Source organism: Littorina saxatilis, linkage group LG17, assembly GCF_037325665.1.
Source record: "Littorina saxatilis isolate snail1 linkage group LG17, US_GU_Lsax_2.0, whole genome shotgun sequence".
In the NCBI taxonomy this organism is placed as follows: Eukaryota; Metazoa; Mollusca; class Gastropoda; order Littorinimorpha; family Littorinidae; genus Littorina; species Littorina saxatilis.
In genome coordinates this window covers 53204056-53228125 of record NC_090261.1, presented here as the reverse complement: position 1 = coordinate 53228125, position 24070 = coordinate 53204056, and the positions used below count along the sequence as shown (strand labels likewise).

At 41.1% G+C, this 24070-nt stretch overlaps 2 protein-coding genes across 3 annotated transcripts in view; both read right to left on the bottom strand.

Moving 5' to 3' along the window:
- LOC138953927 (autophagy-related protein 2 homolog A-like) overlaps positions 1-4161 on the bottom strand; it is an 82767-nt gene extending 78606 nt beyond the window's left edge. Inside the window, exons 1-3 of one of the 2 annotated variants that reach the window (XM_070325919.1) lie at positions 3864-4161; positions 1695-1860; positions 542-685 (exon numbers count right to left, since the gene is read on the bottom strand). In XM_070325919.1, the coding sequence (XP_070182020.1) occupies positions 542-685; positions 1695-1860; positions 3864-4043 (490 nt within the window). In that variant the 5' untranslated portion in view covers positions 4044-4161. The remainder of the gene's footprint in view (positions 1-541; positions 686-1694; positions 1861-3863) is intronic. The other variant, XM_070325920.1, reaches the window with a different exon arrangement.
- A 1204-nt stretch (positions 4162-5365) lies between these two features.
- On the bottom strand, positions 5366-22213 carry LOC138953933 (WD repeat-containing protein 20-like). The gene is made up of 4 exons (XM_070325935.1): positions 21965-22213; positions 17702-17884; positions 15910-17253; positions 5366-15471 (listed from the first exon to the last, which is right to left on the bottom strand). The coding sequence occupies exons 1-4, from the start codon at positions 22211-22213 to the stop codon at positions 15451-15453; spliced, it is 1797 nt and encodes a 598-aa protein (XP_070182036.1). The 3' UTR covers positions 5366-15450.
- Between the last annotated feature and the right edge of the window lie 1857 nt (positions 22214-24070).

Sequence of the window (24070 nt, the reverse complement as noted above, 5' to 3'; positions counted from 1 at the left end):
AGGCACTGATTACTTTAATTTCTCTCAAAGTCTCATACACGGGACCATTCTTAGTTTACATGCAAGTGATTTTTGAGCAGTGTGTGCACAGGAAAGGCACTCAAACTAGCTTCCCTTTAAGTCACATTGCATAAAGAATAACCAGTACTAACACTGTTCAATGCAGAATTGATCAAGTTAGTCCAAGCTGTGTACCTCTACTTTCCTTAGGCAAGTGAAAATGAGGCCATGTGTTTGTTTCAAGCTTGTTAAGTTTTGTGAACATCATATAGACAGGCTTGAGAACTAAGCCTAGTAAAACCATGAAGATAGCAGCATGTACTGCCTAAAACCACACACAGTACACAGTAGCAGGTATGAGAGTAGAATTAGAAAATACATTACGTCCAGCAGATTTCTGTATCACAAACACACATACGTGTATACACAGAACAATGCTTACTGAACAAACCCTGCACCCCCAAACAAACAGAGCCCTCACAGAGCCCTCACAACGAACCACAGACAACACAAAACAAAAGAGACAGAGAGGCAGCCTTACTTTTCTCCAACATGGCGGCCATTTCTGACACCTCGGGCATCGGTCCCATGGAGGAGGACTTTTTTGGATCCTCCCGGAAGGCTTCCTCCATACATTGCAGGCTGGCCGTCATCAACGACCCCTTCATCTCTTCGAACAGTTGAGCTGAAAGAGACAATGTGGCCGCTGATTAAAAAGAAACAAAACATTTTATATATATATATGCAGTTTTGGTGATGATTTTCTTATTGTTAAGTATAACTTTAAAAATGTGATGGGAGGCCTCCCTGGGACCAGCCAAAAGTGTCCCTAAATTGCAGGTGTCCTTTCATGACAGGTGTACAATAGTCGAGTTAATAGAGAAAGGAAGGTGTACCCTCATCAGAGAGACTCACACGGCAGGTACCACAGTACTATCTTACTGTCATTGTATTTTAATGAGCATATACAGCTATAAATGTTAACCCATATCAGGAAAATTACCGATGGCTTGAATGCTAAATGGCATACAAAAAATCTTTTTCTTACAAATACATTTCATCTGCAAAGTCAAAACTTTCAAAAGCAACACACAAAAACATTAACAAACGAAAGTTTCAACTCCTAACTAAACAAGATCGAAAGACTGTAGCAAGGAATGAAAACACTTCTTTACAAGGTGCATTAGCCAAGAATAAATTCATGACTGACACCTACAATACCAGACAATGTAGTAGCAGTCGACACCGTCAATGCCTTCAAGTCAAAACTAGACACGTACTGGAACTCTACTAGGAATATATACATCCCAAGCTGCCTATGCTACAGCCCACGCACAGCAGCTTATTTTTCATACCAAGATGGGCGAACAGGTTTTCTATAAACCTACAACGTCGCACAAGTACAAGTACAAGTAAGTACATACGACAGACTTGTAATGTTAAATCACGAATGTGTTTCAAAACAGATCTTCAAAACACATGTAGAGACAATAGTGAAGCATCTTTTAAAATCCACTTGTTCAAATGAAAACACACACGCCCACAAACACATACATCACACAGACAAAGAAACAGACAGGCACTTCACATAGACAGAGACACCACACACACACTATTTAACATGCACATACACTTCGCACACACGCTTCAACCACACACACACCCCAAACACACACCAAAACCTCTCTTCATACCAGCATTGTTCATGGGGGCACGTGGCCGCAGTGTGAGATCCACGCCCTTTGCCTTGAGGGACAGGGGACTGGAACCTAGCTCCCCCCATGGTATAGTGGTGCAGAACTGCTCTGTGAATCCCTCCACCACCTCAAAGGGGAAATCGTTCAAGGCGGCATTCACCGCCTGACAGGCAGAGGAAAGAAACAATTGTAAGCAATGAAAAGAAAGAAAGAAAATCAACAGTACACATTTGGAAGTTTCTTTTAAGTAGAATCCAGGTTCCCCGAAAGCGCAGGAAATCAGTGCACTCAAGTAATATGCTTGAAAAGTAACTTAGAATTTGTTTTTAGTGTGAGATTTACCTGTTTAAATTTGCGGAGTGTACATTTTCATCAAAATTCCAAAGCATGTGCGGATGAATGCAGTCTACACTGTTCCTTTTTCAACCCTGCCAAATGTTTATCATTGGGACTTCGCAAGTCACCCACATACCATAACCAACCCCATCCCCCACCTCAAACACACAAAAACATTCTGCGAGACAGAGACAGACAGCGTGGCGGTTCACCACAATCACCTTTGAAGGCGAAGTCCCCTCAAACGGGATTGAGAATTTTAGAGCTTATTTCTTAGCCCTATATCATCTGTTATGGCTTCTCAAATGCCAGAACATACAGACAAAAGCCGCCAGACCCCATCACAAACAGAACTCTACAATCCACAGGTGTTGCCTCCACACACACACACACACACATAGACACAGACACAGAAGCCGTATATATTTATCTATATATATATAAATATATAGAGATAGATGACAGTGGATTTTTCGATAAATAGATTCGACCTTTGCACTTTTACAGTGAGGACAACTTACGGGTACATGCAAGGAAAGCCCACAACTTCTAAGGTGAACAACTCTGCAGAGTCTGCTGTGAAGGGCGACGGTAGTCTCCCTGTCACACTCGACCCCATTTGAATGAACTTAGGTCCCTCCCAGGTGGAATGGGAACAGCACGAAAATGATTCAGCTTCGGTTTCTTGTATCCTGAATATTGTATTTTTCTTTCTTTGAGATATTTTTGCAACTTTGGTACTTGCAATCGCATGAAAATTCTGCTGTTCGGTAGCTATTGTTTAGATCAGTGATTGTAGTGTATGGAAGGAACGATAACTCTTGAGAGCAAAAAATGTGCCTGCAGGGAAGTGAACCTTCCTTATCTTTTGCACCGGAGAGCTATCCAAGCGGGGTATTGTGCAAGTTGGCTATTGGCAAAGAACCTACTGTGCGATTTCCATCAAAATCCGTGCAGACATTTTGTCATCATACATGTACACACACAGAAGCCAGCTTTATGTATTAGATTTGCTTCCAAAGCTACTTTTCTGCATCACAAAAGTATATTCTTGCAAAATGTACAGACCGTATAGAAATGATACTGTTTTGAAATAAAAATCATACATCTACTTAGCATAGATAGGACTAGCTAGGTAGGGCGTGTGCCTGTGTGTGTGTGTGCATGCAGGGATAGTGTGATTATGAAATTGAAAGCATGCAAAATATGTTATGCTCTGGTTGCATAATGTGTTGTTCTCTTTACAAGAGTCACAACAGTTTTTAAAACACAAAACTTAACAACAAAATTATTTGTCTGTCTCTCTCAATATTGCCAACTTGGCCAGTTACAACGGGCACTTTATTGCAGAGAGAGAATCATGTCAGAATCAAATCTTCTGCACGAGGAAACACGCCATGCCTCACGTAAAAGTTATTTATAGTCTAGTGCTTACTGTGGTTATTTGCGGACAGTCATAGGTGACGTTGAATGACGAAGATTGTTGCAACAGAAGTTTTCTGCTGTAGCTAATAGTTTCTCATATAATTAGATTTTCCAGTTCAACTAATGTAACGATTAGCTGGTGCACGTTCTTGTTGTCTGGTTCAAGTTAATTCAACATGACCTAGAAAACGCATTACTGGCGACCCACAAACAGCTGTTCTCTGTTTACAGTCCTGACCCACAACTGGTCAACAACCTTTACATCGTGCATCTCCGATCTGTCTCTATCACTGATCTGCACGTATATATGTGATATCAGTTCATCTCCATTTGGAAACACACGCATAGGCAAAGCCCTACATTAAGCCAAGGGCTTTACAAACACTTCATTAGACAAAGACTTACCTTTGGATTTAGCTCTACATCATTTACGATGATTTCAAGCCCATTCACCACAACCTGATCTGGCGTGAGAGTAGTGAATTCCCCGATTACCTTCCTGAGCGTATATAAGACTAATCTTTCTAAAACATGTCCTGCGCGTAATCCTATGAACTCTTTGACTGGCCTTAATATTCTATTCATTCTCGAGTCAAAAGCTCGGAGACATTGTATGTAAACATTTCAGACGCCATATTTTCAGATTCTACTGTGCAGGGGAAGCTACTCTAAATCCACAAGCAGACTAAAAACAATCTGACGAAATGAGATGTGTGTCAACCAATCACGAAGAGCTGGTATCCCCTGTGTCCAATCGAATTTTTACTAAGAAAGCATGTGACATGTTGTTTACATCTTTGTTCCAGTGGCCAGCAAGGCTTACTGCCACCACTGCCACTTGATAACAGGCAGAGGAGTTGTCCCCCGACAGATGATTTTCGTTTTATGCCTCCCAATTTGTACGATTTTGCTCTCTCTATCTTTGTCTCTATGTATTTCTCTCACACACACAATACACCACACACAAACACACACGCTGGAACGCCCGATTCAGAAGATTTGTACAGCATAGTGTTCAGTGTAAACTGTATCTGAGATGTACACGTTTGTGGTTGAACAAAGCTGATTTTTCCCCCGGAGCACTTACGATATATCAGTCAATGCACGCAGACATGTACACAAGAAAAAATGATTTAATCATTAATGATACTGAATAGTTTTCTGTTTTAAATTGTGTACCTGGGATCTTTGTTTATGTAAGTGGTTGTGCAAAGCTGACTTTTTTTTTTATTTTTTTTTTACTATAGCACCATTGTGACTGCAATCAATGTGAAGTAACAAACATACACCTGTGAGTGTTCTCTTTATTAAATGTACTTGGTCTGTGTGTATGTGTCTTGGGGGGTTCATGACCTTCTGGGTGAGGCTACCCTCAAGGAAATAGGGTTGCTTCTCCCAGGAAATCAAGCTGCCATGAAATAGTTTCTTTTTTCTGCATTTTTGTTGTGAGTGCTTTTTCCCCGGCTAGACTGTTGCTGTGAACCTTGCATTTTTAACATGTGCATGCATACACATGGGTGTGTCTGAACACTGAAACTGCACAGCATATACATGAGAAATAAAAGTTAAAATTCCTTGCAGAAGGGGGGGCGGGGGGGGGGGGGGGGGGGGGAGGTAGATATGACAAATAAAATCCCTTGCCAAAAGTTTGGAATGTAGGTATAAACCTAGCAAAATAATGGTGTTCAAGTCAGATATGCAAAGCCAAAGTACTAACTCACATTCACATCCCACTGTTTGTGCCTGCGTGTTTGTGTGTTAGAGTTTGTGCTGTCATTTTAGCAACATGCACACAAAGTAAACTAAACAGAAAGAAAGAAAGGAGAAATTATATAAACCAACTAAACTCTAGCAAAAGGATAAGAATCACTCCAGTAAAGCACAGAACACACAGATTTGGGGGAAAATGTAGTCGCACCAATATTTATTTTTCACTGTTTTCACTTGGCGTACAATTGCATTTTATTCATCCATTCTGCTCCATTCATAACAACAACAAGCATACTGTGAGAGTATGTACAAACGAATCAGTCAACACCAATAATTATTATGCCTGTTCAAACCACATTCACATGTACACTTTATATTGTTTCATCATCACAGCTGTCAAGACATCATTCTGATTAAATACAATTGCAGACATGCATGTATCAAAAATTGCTAGAAATGAGATGAACATTGTAAACAGAATACAAGTCCCAGTGCTCAATAATATACTAATTACCAGTATATGTTTCATGAAAAACCCAGACTGTAGAACGTCCATGCTCTGCATGTAATTTGTAACAAACTCCACATAAAGGTGGTGAAAATCAAGTTGTAATAATTCCTGGTTGGAAAAGAAATTCATACGCTTAACTTATACCAGGTCCATCTTTGTAAGGAATGAGGCATAGACTAAATGTCTACCAATACTATTGCTCATCTGTCTGAAACTGAACTGAAATGTGAAACTGAACTGAAATGTGTCAAACCACCTTTTCATTTAGCCACCCCCCCCCCCCCCCCCAAACCTTGCTTTCGGTTCATAATCTCATTAAATGTACCCCCATTTTATGACCTTCTCTTACTTTCTTTCTTTCTTTATTTGGTGTTTAACGTCGTTTTCAACCACGAAGGTTATATCGCGACGGGGAAAGGGGGGAGATGGGATAGAGTCACTTGTTAATTGTTTCTTGTTCACAAAAGCACTAATCAAAAAATTGCTCCAGGGGCTTGCAACGTAGTACAATATATGACCTTACTGGGAGAATGCAAGTTTCCAGTACAAAGGACTTAACATTTCTTACATACTGCTTGACTATAATCTTTACAAACATTGACTATATTCTATACAAGAAACACTTAACAAGGGTAAAAGGAGAAACAGAACCGTTAGTCGCCTCTTGCGACATGCTGGGTAGCATCGGGTAAATTCTTTCTCGTCCCAACCAATATGGGACTCCCCCTAACCCGCGGGGGGTACCTTCCCTTACAATTTTTCCAGATTTTGTTTTGGTTGTCGGAAAAAATGGGTTCCCTTATACAGGCATGAAAACTGAAAAAAAAAAAAATACTGAAAACAAAATTCGAAGGCGCGTAGCGCCAAGTTTTGCAGGCGCGAAGCGCCAAGACTTCTAGGGGGGTCCGGGGGCATGCCCCCCCGGAAATTGTTTTTTTCAAGGGTGCAATTTGGTGCAATCTGGGGCTATCTGAGCCTTAAAATTGGATTCAAACATGGCCCCAAAACTATTTTACTATAACTATGACTAGGAAAAAAAAAAAAAAAAAAAATTAAAAAAAAAAAAAAAGGAAAAATACGGAAAATAAAAAAAAATACGGTTTATTTTTTCAAAAATACGGAAAATACGGAGAATTTTCATGCCTGCTTATATCTCTAAGTAAAGGTACTTCACCAAAAACACCATGAATTTGGAGCTAGCTCCTCTTACCCATTCCAACCCTTCATCAATTTTTGTATTTAATGTTTTTCATATTTGGTATACAATTTAACCTTCTCCTTTGTGAAAATGCGGATGAATAAGACACAAAAAATATACAACTGCCTTCTGACTGCTGGCATCACTTGTATATGGTACTTTCCACAATGCTGGTCTCATTTGGGGGTAAAAATGACACAAATTTGGGAGTACATTTTGTGACCTCAAATGTCAATTACGACATTTAATTGCGAAAATAAACAACAGCTCTTAGTAGCGAGTAGTGCTCAGATCAGCTGACCCAATGTTTAGCTATAACTGTGCAGAGAAATACCAACGATTTATTGGTTTGAAAACAGGATACTGGCGCCAAAAACTCTGCGCGGCTAGAGGGTAAAGCCATCAACAACAATAAAACTCGCCAAATTATTGTGCTGGAGGAAATTTGCTGAACCAATCAATTTTGAAAAGTTAGTTAAATTAAGGCAACATTATATTTGCTCACAAGTGTCACGACCGTTATGCTGCACTATAGGTGGGACGGAAGTTCTATTTCCGAATCTGGTACCCACTTAATGAAAATGACAATGACCCAAGCCTGGTTGACGATGCCTGGTTGACCATCGTCAACTTTCAAGGTTATGTCAGGTTCAAGTTCAAGTAAATATTTAAAATAAAAAGGAAAATAATAGGTGTCTAAAAGAGAAGGAATTTAGAGCTCGAATTTTGAACGTTTATACACAAATTAAATAGTCTGTGTAACTCACAATTTCCACAGCAAGAACGAAAACAATTTTTTGATTTCACAACCCCTAAGAGAGACCAGCATAATAGAACATAATATACATATGCAGCTTGCATATTCTAAAATGTCAGACTACTGCAACACATCTAAACACAGCATACAGCGATTGCCATAGTATCCCACAAGAACTCGCGAGTACATTGGTAAAATAGAGAGAGAAGTTCTTTTGAGCTGAACTTGAACTTCTGCTGACCTTGATAACATAGCTACTAAACATATTTTGTCACAGGTTATTTGTGCATTTCATCACAAATAATTGAAATGGTACAATCACCCAGATACCTGGTTTATTACTATCTGACATAACATTCGATTTGTTGGGTCAAACTTTTTGGGGGGGTTATACTGACGCTGTTGTAGTACAAAAGTAAATACATCATATCACAGACAAAATGAAGAAAAATCATGACCTAAAAGAAATTGCAGGTACTAAAACCAACAAGATACAAATTTGTATACATATGATGCTCTCTACATATATTATCTTTAATCAATACGTGTTTCCACTGTAAGAATACAGAACTCTGAGGCTGTTTACTGTGTGTACCCTGATGTTGCATTGTCTAAACGGCCAGCTTCAGTGGTTTTGAATGATCAAGTTTGTCACACATGTACAAGTGGGTTTTTTCCTGAAGGTTGCCGTTCAAAAAGTTTTTTTTTCCCGTACAAAACATAACTATCCCACAATAATATTCCCAAACCTTCAGTTCCAGCTGACTTTACTATAACATCCCGGTAGCTTTTACTTTGACTTCAAAGACACTAACAATAATATTATCAATCTCAAAAAGGAGCTTTCACATACAAAGTAAGGAGAGTAACAGTCTACTTGCACTGAAGATGCTTTACTTGCACTGTATCAAAATGCCTTTGGTTTCACACCCACACAAAGAACACAATTGCTATCAGTTACTATCCAGGTTGTTGACTGCACAAGTAGACATTTTAACCTGCATAGAAATATACTAACACAGTGAGCATTATGAGAACACCTGACAAATAAGGTCAGGAGGCTGACTGTGTGCACTGATACTGCGTACTGACAAGTGAAAAAAGACTCTTCTGAAACAATGTTCTTCAATGGCTTCTCACAATTTCCCTGTATCTGAGAGAACTCACTATTTGTCTCGCACATGGGTTTAAGCTTGTCCAAAATGACAAGAATAAACAAGCACAAACAAACAGCCATCTGCACAATAATGGAGTAGCTCGTAGTCTGTGCTGCTGCAGAAAACATACAAACCACCCCCTCTTAATGTCCATAAAAAAAGAAAAATCAAACCCCAACAAAAGAACAAATCAGGCACAGTTTTTCACACACACAGTGGATACAGTAAGTATGCCAGCATGAAAGAACAGGAAAACTTAAACGGAAAAAAAGCCAAACCCATGAACATTTCTGCAACATAATTTTATCCAAGTTTCCAAGCTTGTTTTCTTATGAAAAATGACAAGAACAACGGTCATTCTTATCACAGGCATGAGTGTGGCAGTACACACTGTTTAACCTGCTGTAATATTTATAGTAATAACTGCATTTTCATCTACTAATTGGTACTGCTGTGATACTTTTAATACTATCATGTTTTTTTAAGAGCCTCCGTAAAGCTTGTTTGGTACGGTTTACAACGTGGAAAAAGCATCAAATAAAGAAAAGTACAAAGATACAAACATTTTTTAAATCACCACAACATACAGTTGGAATTGCTTTCTCACATTGTGCAAAACACCAAATGAAAAACCAAACACGCGTACATCTATACTTTCACATTTTGCTCGACATTTCTCTCATACAAGTTATTGAAGTACATCTTTAAACAACACAAGATCACTTATCAAAGGTACAATCTTAAAAATTAAGAAAACAAATTATGACATTAGTATCTATTCTCTTTATATTGTTCAAATGGTGCTGAAGTATAAGATCACACTCACGCAAGCTCACCCACAGTAACACATCAGCATTTGTAAATGTACATAATTTTGCATACCAATCATTTGACAATGACACTCTTTCTCTCCACGCTGAAACGCTGTAGAGCATTCCGGGACATTTTGAGGTTTTATCTTTTTATAACGTTACAAGTTCATTTATAGTCCTCATGCGGTGGACTTGTTGCTGGGGTTTTTCCATTAACTGTTAGTTACACCGTATTTTAAAGATACACCGTGATATATTTTTGTAGCTTAATTAAGTGAAAACAGTATTTGTTTAAACAGAAATATACTGCACTGGAACCAAAGAAAACTGATTCTTTCTTTCTTTATTTGGTGTTTAACGTCGTTTTCAACCACGAAGGTTATATCGCGACGGGGAAAGGGGGGAGATGGGATAGAGTCACTTGTTAATTGTTTCTTGTTCACAAAAGCACTAATCAAAAAATTGCTCCAGGGGCTTGCAACGTAGTACATGTACAATATATGACCTTACTGGGAGAATGCAAGTTTCCAGTACAAAGGACTTAACATTTCTTACATACTGCTTGACTAAAATCTTTTCAAACATTGACTATATTCTATACAAGAAACACTTAACAAGGGTAAAAGGAGAAACAGAATCCGTTAGTCGCCTCTTATGACATGCTGGGGAGCATCGGGTAAATTCTTCCCCCTAACCCGCGGGGGGAAAAGAAAACTGATAACATAATACAAACAGCTTAGGACTGAGACCTCTCTACCGTTACATGGTAAGTCCAGAGTTAAATGAGCAGCAGATTTGCTTCATGACTACATTCCAAGAATTTACCTCAAACACAGTAAAAAAAAAAAAAAATCTGCAAGTTACACTTCTGGTTGACAATTTTGCCCCTGTTTTCAACCCATTGTATAAAAAGGTGAAAAGTCCAGCAACAAGTTCTGATCACAGACATAAAGGACAGAAATACATCTCCAGGTGGCCTGCATGCTCTTGCTGCGTTGATGGACAAAAATGTTTGCTCTGCAAACAAATCAATTTTATACACAACAGTGGGCCTTCAGTGGAACAACCCTTTTAAGACCCACAATTTTGAGATTATGGTTGTTTACGTCTAAATATGTATCTCAATTTAAGACTCCCTCCCATAAGACCCGATTTTCTCAGATAATTTGGATGTCTTAAAAGGGGGGAATCCACTGCACTTCGGTTCATGTCAACAAGTATATATATATAAATATATATACCGTACTTTTCGGACTATAAGGCGATACTTTTTTTTTTTCCCCCCACTTAAAATCGTGGGGTCGCCTTATACTATAATACACGACGTCGCCTTATTCTCGGATAAAATAGGTTTCACGAGCACCGTGAACTTGAAATCAATGAGCAACTAACAACCATTCAAGTGAACACAATTCAAGCAATGTGGATCGCCGAAAAAATTACCTGAACAATAGTTGCGTTGAAACACGACAGTCGGTCTCTTGACACTTCAACTTGCACTTCAACTTTGACACTGTCAAAATGCCAAAAACGAAGAGAGCTTCATACGATTTATGCCATCGATCTTGCGATACGACTGGAGAGCAACCGAAAGGCAGCTTTCGAACTAGGCCTGAACGAATCCATGGTTCGCAAATGGTGTAAACAGAGAGATCAGCTGTTGGGAAGTAAAAAGTCACGCAAGGCTTTCCGCGGAAAAGGTGCATGCTGGCCAGAGCTTGAGGCAGAGTTGGAGGACTGGGTTAATCTTCAAAGGACCGATGGTCGAGGCGTTTCAACAGTCATTTTTTTTCTTTCTTTCTTTTTACATTTAGTCAAGTTTTGACTAAATGTTTTAACATAGAGGGGGGGAATCGAGACGAGGGTCGTGGTGTATGTATGTGTGTGTGTGTGTGTGTGTCTGTCTGTGTGTGTGTGTGTGTGTGTGTCTGTCTGTGTGTGTGTGTAGAGCGATTCAGACTAAACTACTGGGCCGATCTTTATGAAATTTGACATGAGAGTTCCTGGGTATGATATCCCCGGACGTTTTTTTCCTTTTTTCGATAAATACCTTTGATGACGTCATATCCGGCTTTTTGTAAAAGTTGAGGCGGCACTGTCACACCCTCATTATTCAATTAAATTGATTGAAATTTTGGCAAAGCAATCTTCGACGAAGGCCGGGGTTTGGTATTGCATTTCAGCTTGGTGGCTTAAAAACTAATGAGTGAGTTTGGTCATTAAAAATCGGAAACTTGTAATTAAAATTATTTTTTTATTAAACGATCCAAAAACAATTTCATCTTATTCTTCGTCATTTTCTGATTCCAAAAACATATAAATATGTTATATTCGGATTAAAAACAAGCTCTGAAAATTAAAAATATAAAAATTATTATTAAAATAAAATTTCCCAAATCGATTTAAAAACAAGTTCATCTTATTCCTTGTGGGTTCCTGATTCCAAAAACATATAGATGTGATATGTTTGGATTAAAAACACGCTCAGAAAGTTAAAAAGAATAGAGATAAAGAAAAGCGTGCTATCCTTCTCAGCGCAACTACTACCCCGCTCTTCTTGTCAATTTCACTGCCTGTGCATCGAGCGGTGGACTGACGATGCTACGAGTATACGCTCTTGCTGTAAAAATGCAGTGAGTTCAGTTTCATTCTGTTAGTTCGACAGCTTGACTAAATGTTGTAATTTCGCCTTACGCGACTTGTTCTTTCATGCTGTCGCCTTATGCACGACACCATCGCCTTATTCTAGGATTTTTCCGTTTTTTATTTTAAAGTAGGGGGTGCGCCCTATACACAGCAGCGCCTTATAGTCCGAAAAGTACGGTATATATATATTTTTTTAATTTTTATTTTTACTGTTATCGGGCATTTGAGAGGGGTGGGCAAGTGACACATGCACACAAAAGACAGCCCAGCCCCACAGGAACTGCATCTACATTTGTTGTTTAGTTACACAACTATCCACCCCTTGTACAAGTAACATCCTGGCCTGTTATCACTACCTCAGTACCTGTAGGTTACAACATAAGTAAATTAGTAATGGTCTACATAACATGAAAGATATCACCTTTCCTTTATTTGGTGTTTAATGTTGTTTTCAACCGTTCAAGGTTATATCGCGACGGAAAGATATCACCAACTGTTGGTTGCACAACACACCTTGATGTACAGTTTCTCCAGTTTGACACATCTACAAAATCAAGTCACACACACCTCCCTACCCTTCTGAGCTCAACTTCATGCCAGGAAAAGAAACAGCCTTCTGATAGTAGTAATACAGCTGTACCCACTTACAACCTGACAAACTGATCAACTGCAAACAGAATCATGCCTCATTTAACAAATTAAATCAGACACTCTAGTTCAATAAATTAATGACTTTAGATACATAACAGAAAATCCAAAGGAAAAGAAGCAGATATTCCATGGAAGGAGAAAAAGCAGCAGCAAAGAGAATCGTTAGTTAAATCCAGCAACTCAAAATCAATGCAACCACCATCTAACCCTATAAATAATATCTAGTCCCACTAAGCACTAAGACTGACTGATGAGAGAAAGTTTAAAAAAAAAATAAAAAAATAAATGTGACTGACATTTCTTGAAGAGGATAAGCAAACAAATTGATAAGAACTATTATGAAAACCCGTTTTTTGTGTGTTTTTTTTTAATAAGAAAAAAACAAGTATTCAGTTTGTGTAACTGATAAGTTTGAACTCGGATGTTTTAACCACAGGTGTGTTTATCTTTATTCCAATTTTGTAGCAACATATCTTTTTGTCAATAAAAAATATAAGAAAAAGACCATTGATGCAAATCAAAACCTTTTCTTTTACAATGAAGGACTTTTGAAAAAGCGGAAAAGGGTGAAAATAAGACTCCTTTTTGTAAAAGTAGCCATTGGTTTGCCTTTCCCTATGTGTGGAATTCGCAGCTGGCATCCAACGTCTTGCAAACCTGAATTGTCCAGCGCCCCTTTTCCCAAACTATTCATTTACAGAATAAGGCCCTTGTGTACTGTAAGTGTAACCAGCAAAATGGCTTGTGTAATTACTTGACAATGACAGAAATCAGAGTAGAATTGAGAAGCAGTCTGTGCATTATTGTAAGCAAAGGTATATCTAAGCGGAGATGTAAACTACACTACATCCAGTGATGATCACCCTTAATAATTCTTATCAGTTTTTAACAGGTTCGATCTAAACGCGCAGATTCACTTTAGTACTTGCTAGCATGCACAACTATGTGAATATGGACCTGCAAATATTTTCTACTGGAAAAAGAATGTTTTGTGATTAGTGCATTTCTTACATAGCTGTTTGCAGATAAAGGTGTCCAGAGTGTATGCAATGCACTCTGTAAACAGTTGTCAACTTCCAAGTTCTTTGTGTCTGCAAACAGTCTGTTCATCTGTTGTTTCTTGTGCCTGAAAACAGTCTATTTTAAAACCAAACTCTTTGACCTAAAGGATGAAGCATGTATTTTCAAAAGCATAACCACAGTTTCTCATCTGATCACCCCATAACTCTTCGTGTTGCTAAGTAGTTACTTGTTTACTCCAAGGAACACGGTCTATTTTCTTCCTCTTACACATCTGAGATAGTTTCCATTGCAACAAAGAAGTTTACTATTCACTACTCTCAGGCGAACAAAATTCTAGCACTAATAAGTAACATTAACAAACAATTACACAAAAACACTATGCATGAAACCAAATCAGACTCCCCGTTTTCAAAGACTGATGTACAGTTACAATTGCATTTAACGGCACTGAAGTAAATGCGACAAAATGAATCGCTCAAAGGGTGAAAATGTGCTCAGAATAGTAGCCCGTGACTTAACGTTATGGATTTTTACAGCATGGAGAAAAAAAAAAGAAAAAAAAAGAGGCGTGCAAAAGAAGAGGAAATTAATGTTGACAAATTGAAAGAGGAAACATTACACAAAACACTAATCGCTAGATATCTGGGTACAAGAAGCAACAACAAACATTAAAACCCTCACCAGTTCTGCATGAGACCTAACCGTCAATCTTTCTTCTGTCATATTCTGGAGTAACTAGACCACAACACATGATCAAATTCAAAGAATCAAACGCACCAGTTTCCTCCCTCTTTTTTTTTGCATGAGGTTAACCTCAACAATCAAAATACAAAGTGTTCTTTTGGAAACAGCGGTTTTCAAAAACACCACTGTACATGAAAAGAAAACACAGATAAGCAACATACAGTGAAGTGTTGTAATTCTAATTATGTGAAAAAAATAGGACTGTAGTGGGGTGTCCTTTTATTTATGCTTCTCTTAGTCAGTTAGTGGACTGCCCCTTGGCCTTGCAATAATCCAAAGTGTTGTGCAATGCAGGTATCACAGTAAATCATGTTACTGCGCACCTCAGAAATGCCCTTAGACAATCGTCTGTGACTGTGATTGGTACAGATGACGAGAGAAATCCCTCACTCTCTTTTTCCGCACAGCTTATGTCTGGATGATGATTCCACATGCTGGCATCTTTCCCTGCCTCAGTTTGTGCAGGGCTTGAACAGCTTATATCCACCACTCAGGGCGCTGACTGTGTGTTCTGTTAGAGCAAGGATTGCTGTCTGTGATAGTACAGCACAGCAGGGAACACAATTCTGAAGAGTGGTGAACTCAAGCTGGGGTTGTTGTCCATGAGCACGAAGGGGGGAAAGCAGACAGGGATATATATGAGAACTGCAGGTAGGAGGGTTCTGCAGGTGGTCACAACGATTTCTTCACTGGTATACATGCCCCACGGTTTAATCCGTACAGTTATCACTGTCAGTGTCACAACATGGAGTCATCATCAACACTGTCACATCACAGTCAATCTCAGTCAATGCCGTCATGAACCTGCGCAATGAGAAAAGAGCAAATATTAGCTTCCAGAACCCTTCAATATATTCTGATGTCAATGCCGCACTAAACGCAGCTGTATCTAGTGGATTATCCCTCACTGATGTATCGAGAAACTCTAAAAAGAATAAACTTAATTTTGTATCGAGCCTAAAAAAGTCTTCTTATTAGAGACAAGAATAATACAAGGTCGTACGACATCTGACGCATAGTTGTCTCTTAATTTTGTAGCACAAACAACTAAATTGCAAATATTTTACATCTTGTAAATTTCTCAAGTGCACTCACTCTCAGAGTCAAAAATTGCTAATTAAAACTTTCTTTCATAACAAAGCTGTTTTGGTTTAAAATCCACTGTATAACCAATTATCTGTCTTCAGCAAAACCTAATGAGTAATCATTATTTAATTTCACCCTGGAGAGAAAGCGACTTACTACACTGCCTGGCCGCGCCCACGTGTAGACGAGTCCCTCTTGACAGGCGGTGACTATGCACTCCTCACGGAACACAATAGAAGTTAGTCTTTCGTGCGCTACCCTTTTGCACACCAGGGGCTCTAATATGGGCACTTCATCCAACCGGGGACAGGCTGGCGTCCCATACAGTTTGACAGAATCGTCCACAGGCTTGACATGGTTGGACTTGGACAGAAGTCCCACACGGTCACTGTTTCGACTGGCCAGGCTGAAATTGCGCTTGTGTTCTTTCTTGTCCTGACTCTCTTTGCGATCTGCCACAGACAGCGTGGCAAACTTGTTGGTGGTGTTTATGACAGAGTTGGACACAGCATGCCCTGTGGTTCCCTCTGGGTGGTGCCCGCCAACGTTGTTGGCCAAGGAGTTGGGTTTGGCCGCTGAATCGTTGGGCAGACTGTTGGAGCGAGGGATGGCACCCCCGGTGGCATGTGAGCCCAGGGTGGTTGAGATGCGCGTCTTGTTGTAGGGCTGCCGTACGATGTCCTCCGTCAGTTCCCACAGGCAAAGCTCCGTGTCCTGACCCACTGACCCAAAGCGGTACGTCGTGTAGTGCACCGCTGTCGCCGTTGACTGCTCTGCTGTAGAGTTGTGATTGGAGTTCATATGTGACCCATTGTGCTGCGTGGAGTCCGGGCGACCCTCACGACCTTTACCCCCTGCGCTCACCAAGCCGTCACCGGGGGCAACGTGGTTGGCCTGTGGGGGAATGCTATTGTACAAGCTAGATGAGGAATCCACCATCTCCTTGGGGATAAACTCACATTTTTCATCATCACAGACCAAACACGTGTAAATGTCAAATGCCACAACATTCACCCACGACTTATGCCCATGCCCGCGACAGATCACTCGTTTCTCGTGGAACGACCAGACTGTCACAAGGTCGTCCTCCCCGCCCGTGACAATGTATTTGCCATCCGGTGACCAGCACACACACAACAAGCCCCCAAAGTAGCTCTTCATTGTACCTACAAGTTCCATGGAGTTGTAGTTAAAGACACGCAAGTGTCCATCCTGTCCTACCACCGCTAGATAGCGGGAGCATGGAGAGAAGGCAAACTCGTTTATAGCCCCCAAGCCGACGACCCAGCGGTACAGGGGATTGCGCGTGCTTTTTGTCTTACACGTGAAGATGGAGAATCCTTCGCCGTGTTTAAAGGGTTGGTAGTTGGGGGGCGTCTGACCGCACGGCAGTTCCTCATTGTAGAGGTACATCTGACCACTGCCGTGCGACACCAGGAACTGATTGTTGGAGCCAGGAATCCATTTAATGCAAGTCACCTTGGTCTTGTCTATCAACCTCTGCACACATAAACATAAAAGCCCTCAGTATAAAAGCCAGTTACTAACACTGTATTGTCTGCATTCTGGAAATATCCATTGCATTTGCATTGAGCAGATCACTAACACTTTTTTCACCGATATGTATATCATTTGAAATAACTGATAGATCAAACCGTGTGAAATGCCTCAGGAGACATGTTTTAATACTGATCAGTCTGCTGCAGGAATATTAACATAGCTGATACTGCTTCACAATCACATAATTTCACACAAAAACTGCAACAAATCATACCATTAGAGTGATTAACCTTCATAGTACCATAAACAATGCTCATCAAAATTGCCTCAGTGCGTCTTTCAAGTTCAACCTAACTGCAAGGGACAAAATTCACCATGATATTAATTCGATATTTGTCAACATCAACCAAGCATGTGTAAACTGTTAATGTCAATGCAAAAATCTTACCTCTTCATTATAGAGTTTGCTGATTTCTTTTTTGATTGGATCGATGAGTTGCACCTGCCCCGCTGTAAAGCCCACCAGTAACAAGACACTGTCAGGGGAGACAGTCGCTGAGTTGAAGTCATGGCAGGTAGGTAATGTCCCTTTGTAGATACGCTTGTCAATGGGTTTGGTAAGGTCTGCCGCCTGCAACAATTTCAGAATGATCCAACTCACAAATTAGGTATTAAAGAAACTTCATACATTTCCCATTATTTCTTCTACTTTATTTCAAATGGAATTCTTCGGTAGGTAAAGGGAAAAAATAACCAAGAAAACAAGCAGCATTGTGAAGGAAATCAAACGGCTAACAACTGAGTCAGGCCGAGTTAGTATTTGTGTCCTCCACGCTTCACGAAAGCCAAAAAGATACACGTGGAAATGTGTGTTTCACGGAGTGAACAGAGCTCACAAACCAGCGAACAGATAACTTCGTGAATCGTAGCTAGCTAGTTTAGTAGCACATTTGACGATTGTCCATCGAGGAGAAAGGTCTCGATGTTAATCGCGCGGGAGGAGAAAATGCCCGGAGAGAATGCAGGAGAAGGTTCCAGCCCTTACTTGTGTTTTCTGAGACGCGATGGTCAAAGCACTTTAACAAGTCTCCCACTGCACGTATGCTATTGAAGGCTGGGGTAGATCTCCAAAGCTCACAGTCCCATAAAACCAATAATACACTCTTCAAAAAAAGTTAAGGATCACTTTTTTACAAGCACGCCACACAAAACAGACAAGACCGAATTCTTTCATTTTTTTAAATTTATATAATTGAACAACCAAGGAGTAATGACAAACAAAGCAAAGATCGAACGCGGCAGCGACAATTTAGCTAGAGTGTGTCAAACGTGACAACCCTCGAAAATGGAATTCACAACAATGTGAATCAGTGTCAATAACGCGTGTGCCCTCCGTTGTGTGCCAGGTATTCAACACATCGTTGGCGCATGGAGTGGATCAGGTTGCATATGAATGCTCTGGGAACTCCATTCCACTCCTGCTGGAGCCATTGCAGCAGTTGACCCAGATTGGCAGGAGGAGGGTGATGTTGCTGTACCAGACGACAAAGCTCGTCCCACATGTGCTCTATGAGGTTCAGGTCCGGGCTGTTGGCTGGCCACAGCATCCTGTTGACCCTGGCCTGCTGGATGAAGGTGTTTACAGCTGCAGAGCGATGGGGAGGTGCGTTGTCATCCTGAAGAATCGCACGAGGGCCGATCGCTTGGAGGGCTGGAACGACCAGGGGTTGCAGGATCTCATTCTGGTAGCGGACACCGGTCAAGTTGCCCACTACATGGTACAGAGGTGTCCTTAGACGTGTGCTAATCCCTCCCCAGACCATCACGGTGTCTCCGCCAAAATGCTGTCGTTACAGAACAGCACCTTTTGTGAAGCGCTCTCCGCGACGCCTCCACACTCGGATGCGACCATCAGCAGGTTCCAAGCAAAAGCGGGACTCCTCTGTAAACAACACCTGAGCCCACTGCTGACGTTGCCACCTCACATGTTGAGTGCACCAGGCTCGGCGAGCTGCTCGGTAATTAGCAGTCAGGGTTGTTCCTCGGACTGGACGCAAGCCAAAGTTGTGTAAGCGGTTTCGGATCGTCTGACCACTAACAACAGTGTTGATGGTAGCTTGTAGGCGTTGCCTTATGTTGTTTTCCGTAGCCATTCTTTGTTGCATGGCCTGCCTCTGAATGAAGCGATCCTCTCTTTGTGTGGTGACTCTGGGCCGACCAGAACGTTGTTGCTCCTGCACTCTTCCAGTTGCGTGGAATCTCTGTTTTAGTCTGATGATGACAGAGGGAGCCACTGCAAGCCTCTGGGCCACTTGCCTGGCAGCAACACCGTCTTGTAGCCATCCTATTGCCCTTCCTCTATCCAAATCGCTCAGTTTTCTTCGTGGGGGCATGTTGCTACTGTGCATAATTGTGTCAGCGTGTCAACCTTTAAACACAAGCTGGTGAGCAATGTTCATAGCCAGGACCCTGTTGTAGCATGTGCATCACAACCTTTTGCCCTGGCATGCGTTCCGCAAATTTCATGGGCCTATAAAAAACACCCTTTTTCTTCCAAAATGCAGAAGCTTTTGAGAAGTCCCACAAAGGGAAATAACTCTGCCTGCCAAACAAAATTCTAGGTCAAGACTCATTGTTCATTTGTTAATTCAAACACATTAATCTTTTAATCATTATGTCGATGTTTAATTTGTTGGCAATTTTTTATAATTACATCCGTTTTTTCAACCGATCCTTAACTTTTTTTGAAGAGTGTAGGTTTTGATTTGTTGCTTTCAGTTTCACAGTATTTAGCACCCAAAAAGAAAGCACACTGCATGGTAATGTTATAGTTTTACTAACTGAGTAACCAGTATTGACGTTAACCGGTAATTACCGGTATTTTACCGGTTGAAATGAAAAAATACCGGAACAAAATTGGCTGCCGGTATGACCTACCGATTGATTTTTAGAACTACCGGGTTTTTTTTCGCTGGTAAAACAAATAAACCAGTACTCCGAGTTGGACTCTTACTGGTTCCAATGACCAGCCTACCAGTTATTTTCTGGACTGTTTGCATCATAAAAGTTTGCGTACCGGTTTTAAACAATACTAGCGCCATCACTGAGTAACTAACGGTAAAATGTCCTCTGATATGTTTGCACATACCTCAAACTCAAAGTCCAACAATAAATGCATGATAGATGTTAACTTAAATGCTATTACAAAGTATTAGTGTACTTACTGTAAGTATACTTAAAATTGTTACCCTAATTCTAAATAAATTATTGGTGATCATTTCAATTCAAGGTGCAGCATCAGAGTAAGTTGCAACACTACAAGGGATAACATTTATTTATTGAAAAACACGTATGTGGACACTCTGCTCAGTGTGCCTGCTTTGCAGACTTTAAAACTGACTTGCAAGATCCATATGGCAAAATCAAAAAATATACTATAAAATAAAAAAGGCAGATTTTATTATTATCATTCAATCAATCAATATGAGGCTTATATCGCACGTATTCCGTGGGTACAGTTCTAAGCGCAGGGATTTATTATACATAACTTCAACATTTGCATGCGCATAAAGATGTAACCAGCTGCTTTTGGTTTAGGTTACATAACAACTAGCTTTAATCAATGCTAAAATAGCAGACCATTCTCCTTCACACGTGTGTTTATAAATTTAATTCAAACAACTATGCTTGTAAAACTTGTTGGCAATCATTAGAACAAGAATGAACAGATTTGGATCTTGGATGATTTTGTTTGCCTTTAAAACAACTGAGCTCTCTGTAAGCAATTCCTCCTGCTACATCTGTAATTTTTCTCAGCCTCAGTCAGTCAGTGGTAATGAATCAGTTGGTAATAGACCTTTTCGGTATCTGAGCAGCTCTCGCGAGACACGCTCTTTGTTATGCTTTGAACATCGCGAGAACTTCGAACCTTGGCTTGTGCAGCTCGCACGAGATCGTTGTACCGCATGCTTTGCTATGCTCTGAAGTTTGCGAGAGATTACGAGAGCTTGGAATACCGATAGGGTCTATTTCCACTCTGCCTTATGTAGTTGTACTTGTAGCATGAGCTGTATAAATTGCTGCGTGCAGTATAATATCATAACAAATAACCATTCAAACTGACTTAGAGAACCACAGAACAGTTACATTCGTGAAATAGGTCATAGTACACAGCCCTAAAACTAAACATATGATTTGAAATGTTATTGTTAGTTCTGTCATTTTTGCATTTGAATGCAATCAGCTGGTATTCAAATGTTTCAAAACAACTTGCAATTCTTATCTTTGAAAATTAGGACTCTCATAGCTTCCTGTTTCTGATTTTAACCTGACTTGACCAAGATTGAAAACTAAAGGCATCAAACTGTAGTTGTACACATCCTGACTTCAAACAGAAAGCCGGTAGTCTTACTTACTCTCAGTGTATGCCACCCATTTATATACTAGTGACAAGGAAAGGTTCAATTGGGTTATGAATTAACAATTTCTGCATGACCTCGACGGAACGGAACGTAACACCAGAAGTAAACACACAAACCTGGAATCTGCTACAGCAAGTTCCACCTTCTTATAATCCAACCTGACATTTCAGAAATCGACCTGAAAACATGGCCATTTCATCGTAACAGTCATCAGGAACGCCTTTGCAATAATAAAACATAGAATCTACATGATAATCATGGTCAAGTATGAAGGAACGAAAAATAATTACCTTGCGAACACCCTTGTAAACATACACGTACAGCTCCCTGCCAACATTGAAACATAGTCTGTCTGGAGAGGAGGAACCGTCATCAACATTCACAAAAGACACTTTCACAGGTGGATTTGCCTGTCCGTTGTATGCTACTCTCGTTGGCTTTGAATACTCTGACAAAGGCATTAATTTGTACAGTCCTTCTCGTGTAACGAAGTGTGTTTTTAAGTCGTCTTTACCCCCACCCTCACTCTGCGCCGCCATGTTGGGATATTGCCGAACTTCTGAGCTGAAATGCCCGGATAGTCACCATTGCCACGCATGCTCAGTGGTGCGTTTCCTGTTACCGATCCAAACACTCGCACGTGGAGCTCATTATCTGCACTTTTGACACGCAAGTCATCGGGCATTCCGCGAATACTTTGGCTCTTGAATTGTATCAAATACAAATGAGCTCATATATTAATGAAATAGGATTGTACAGACAAAATCCCACAGTATAGAAAAAAATGAACAGAACGAAGGAGAAAAATGTAGCAGCAGACGTAGAAAGTTGGGGTCGCTCTCATACCCGAGACGTGTTGCACGAGCAGAAGCTAGGCACACCCCGCCCTTCCTTGTCTGCTTCAACATTCCTCCCCCGGCATCCATGCATCTGGGGCTTCGTCTCGGCAGTTCTGTATTGACAAACGATTTTTTATTACCTGACAATCGTTGCGATTAAAAAAAAACACAAAAAAACAACACTGATGAGGGGGGCGATGCTTTACCACGCGGACGTGCACCGGGAATGGGCTTTTTGGACGTAACGCGCAGGGGAATGGGGAAATTCTCGTAGCGTGCACCGTGCACAGAGGTCCGGAGTGCACCGTGCATGGAGCTTTTTCGGCGTAACGTGCACCGTCGTGGATCACGGCCGTGCATGGCACTTTTGGCCTCAAGTGACGTGCACGTGCACAGACCCCCCCTCCCCCCCCCCCCCCTGGTGACCCTCACCAGGGACCTCACTGATATGATTCAAAACCTGAGTTCATATAACCGGCCCTGGCACAACTAGAGTACTGTAATAACTGTTGTACATCAGTGCCTTCGGGAGGTAAGAATGACGCCAGCGAGGCTTTTTTTTAACAACCTGCGCAGCGTCTACCCCCCAATACACACACACACACTGACGCACACACACCCCTCACCGTCTATCACCCCGGCCCCCGCCGCCCCCGGGCCTCCCCGGCGGGCCAACGGCACTACAGTGATTCAGTGATATACACGCTGTAACACACACATGACACAGACACGTACAATACACTGGCACACGTACAGTACACTATCCGACAGGCCCTCAGAACTTGATTCGACTGAATGAGTGTGTTTGTGCATGTGTGCATGTGTGTGTCCCAGGTGTGTCGGTCAGTGTGTGTGCCCGCGGACCCGCCCCCCCCCCCCCCCCCCCGGCCCCACAAACAAAAACTCATGACAAATACTCCCAGAATGCGCCAGATTGCATATTTTTAAACTAGATTTTAAAATATTTCCGGGGGAGCATGCCCCAGGACCCCGGCCCCCAAGGAGGTTCGGCCGGTGCTTCGCACACTGAGTCAACGTGACACTGACAAATGTACCCCTACCACAACTGATTTGGAAACCCCCCCTCATCCAACTTAATTAGGTCCGGCCCTGAACCGGCCTTAAAAGTAGCCTATGGGTCGTACACGACTAACGCCATCCGAATAGGGACATGGCTGAAACCTATGAAAATCAAATTGACTGAAAATTGTTTGAGGCAGGGGTCCAGGGGCCGCTTAGGCCCTGGCGGGGTACGGGGCAGGGCCCCGTTAGGGGGTCCAGGGGGGCAACGCCCCCCGGCCGAAAACGAATTTTTGCATTATACATTGTGATTTTGTGGCCTTTCCTGGCAAAAAAATACACTTTTTGTCACTATCATGCAGGTCAAAAAAATACCTTCAGATTCTAATGATATGGTAAAAAGGGTAAACAAAATCAAAACAATTCACAGAAGTAATCATTTTTCTTTTGTATCTTCTCACACTTGCATCTTCCAACACAACGACACAATTGATAACAATTAACATTGACAACAGCCAATTACTAAATGAAATAGAA

Excerpts from the sequence above, each read along its gene's own strand:
- LOC138953933 (XM_070325935.1), bottom strand. The coding sequence starts at position 22,213 with ATGGCGGCGCAGAGTGAGGGTGGGGGTAAAGACGACTTAAAAACACAC. Across the intron at positions 17,885-21,964 it reads TTTACAAGGGTGTTCGCAAG|GCGGCAGACCTTACCAAACC; the intron begins GTAATTATTTTT and ends AAATTGTTGCAG. Across the intron at positions 17,254-17,701 it reads GCAAACTCTATAATGAAGAG|AGGTTGATAGACAAGACCAA; the intron begins GTAAGATTTTTG and ends TTATGTGTGCAG.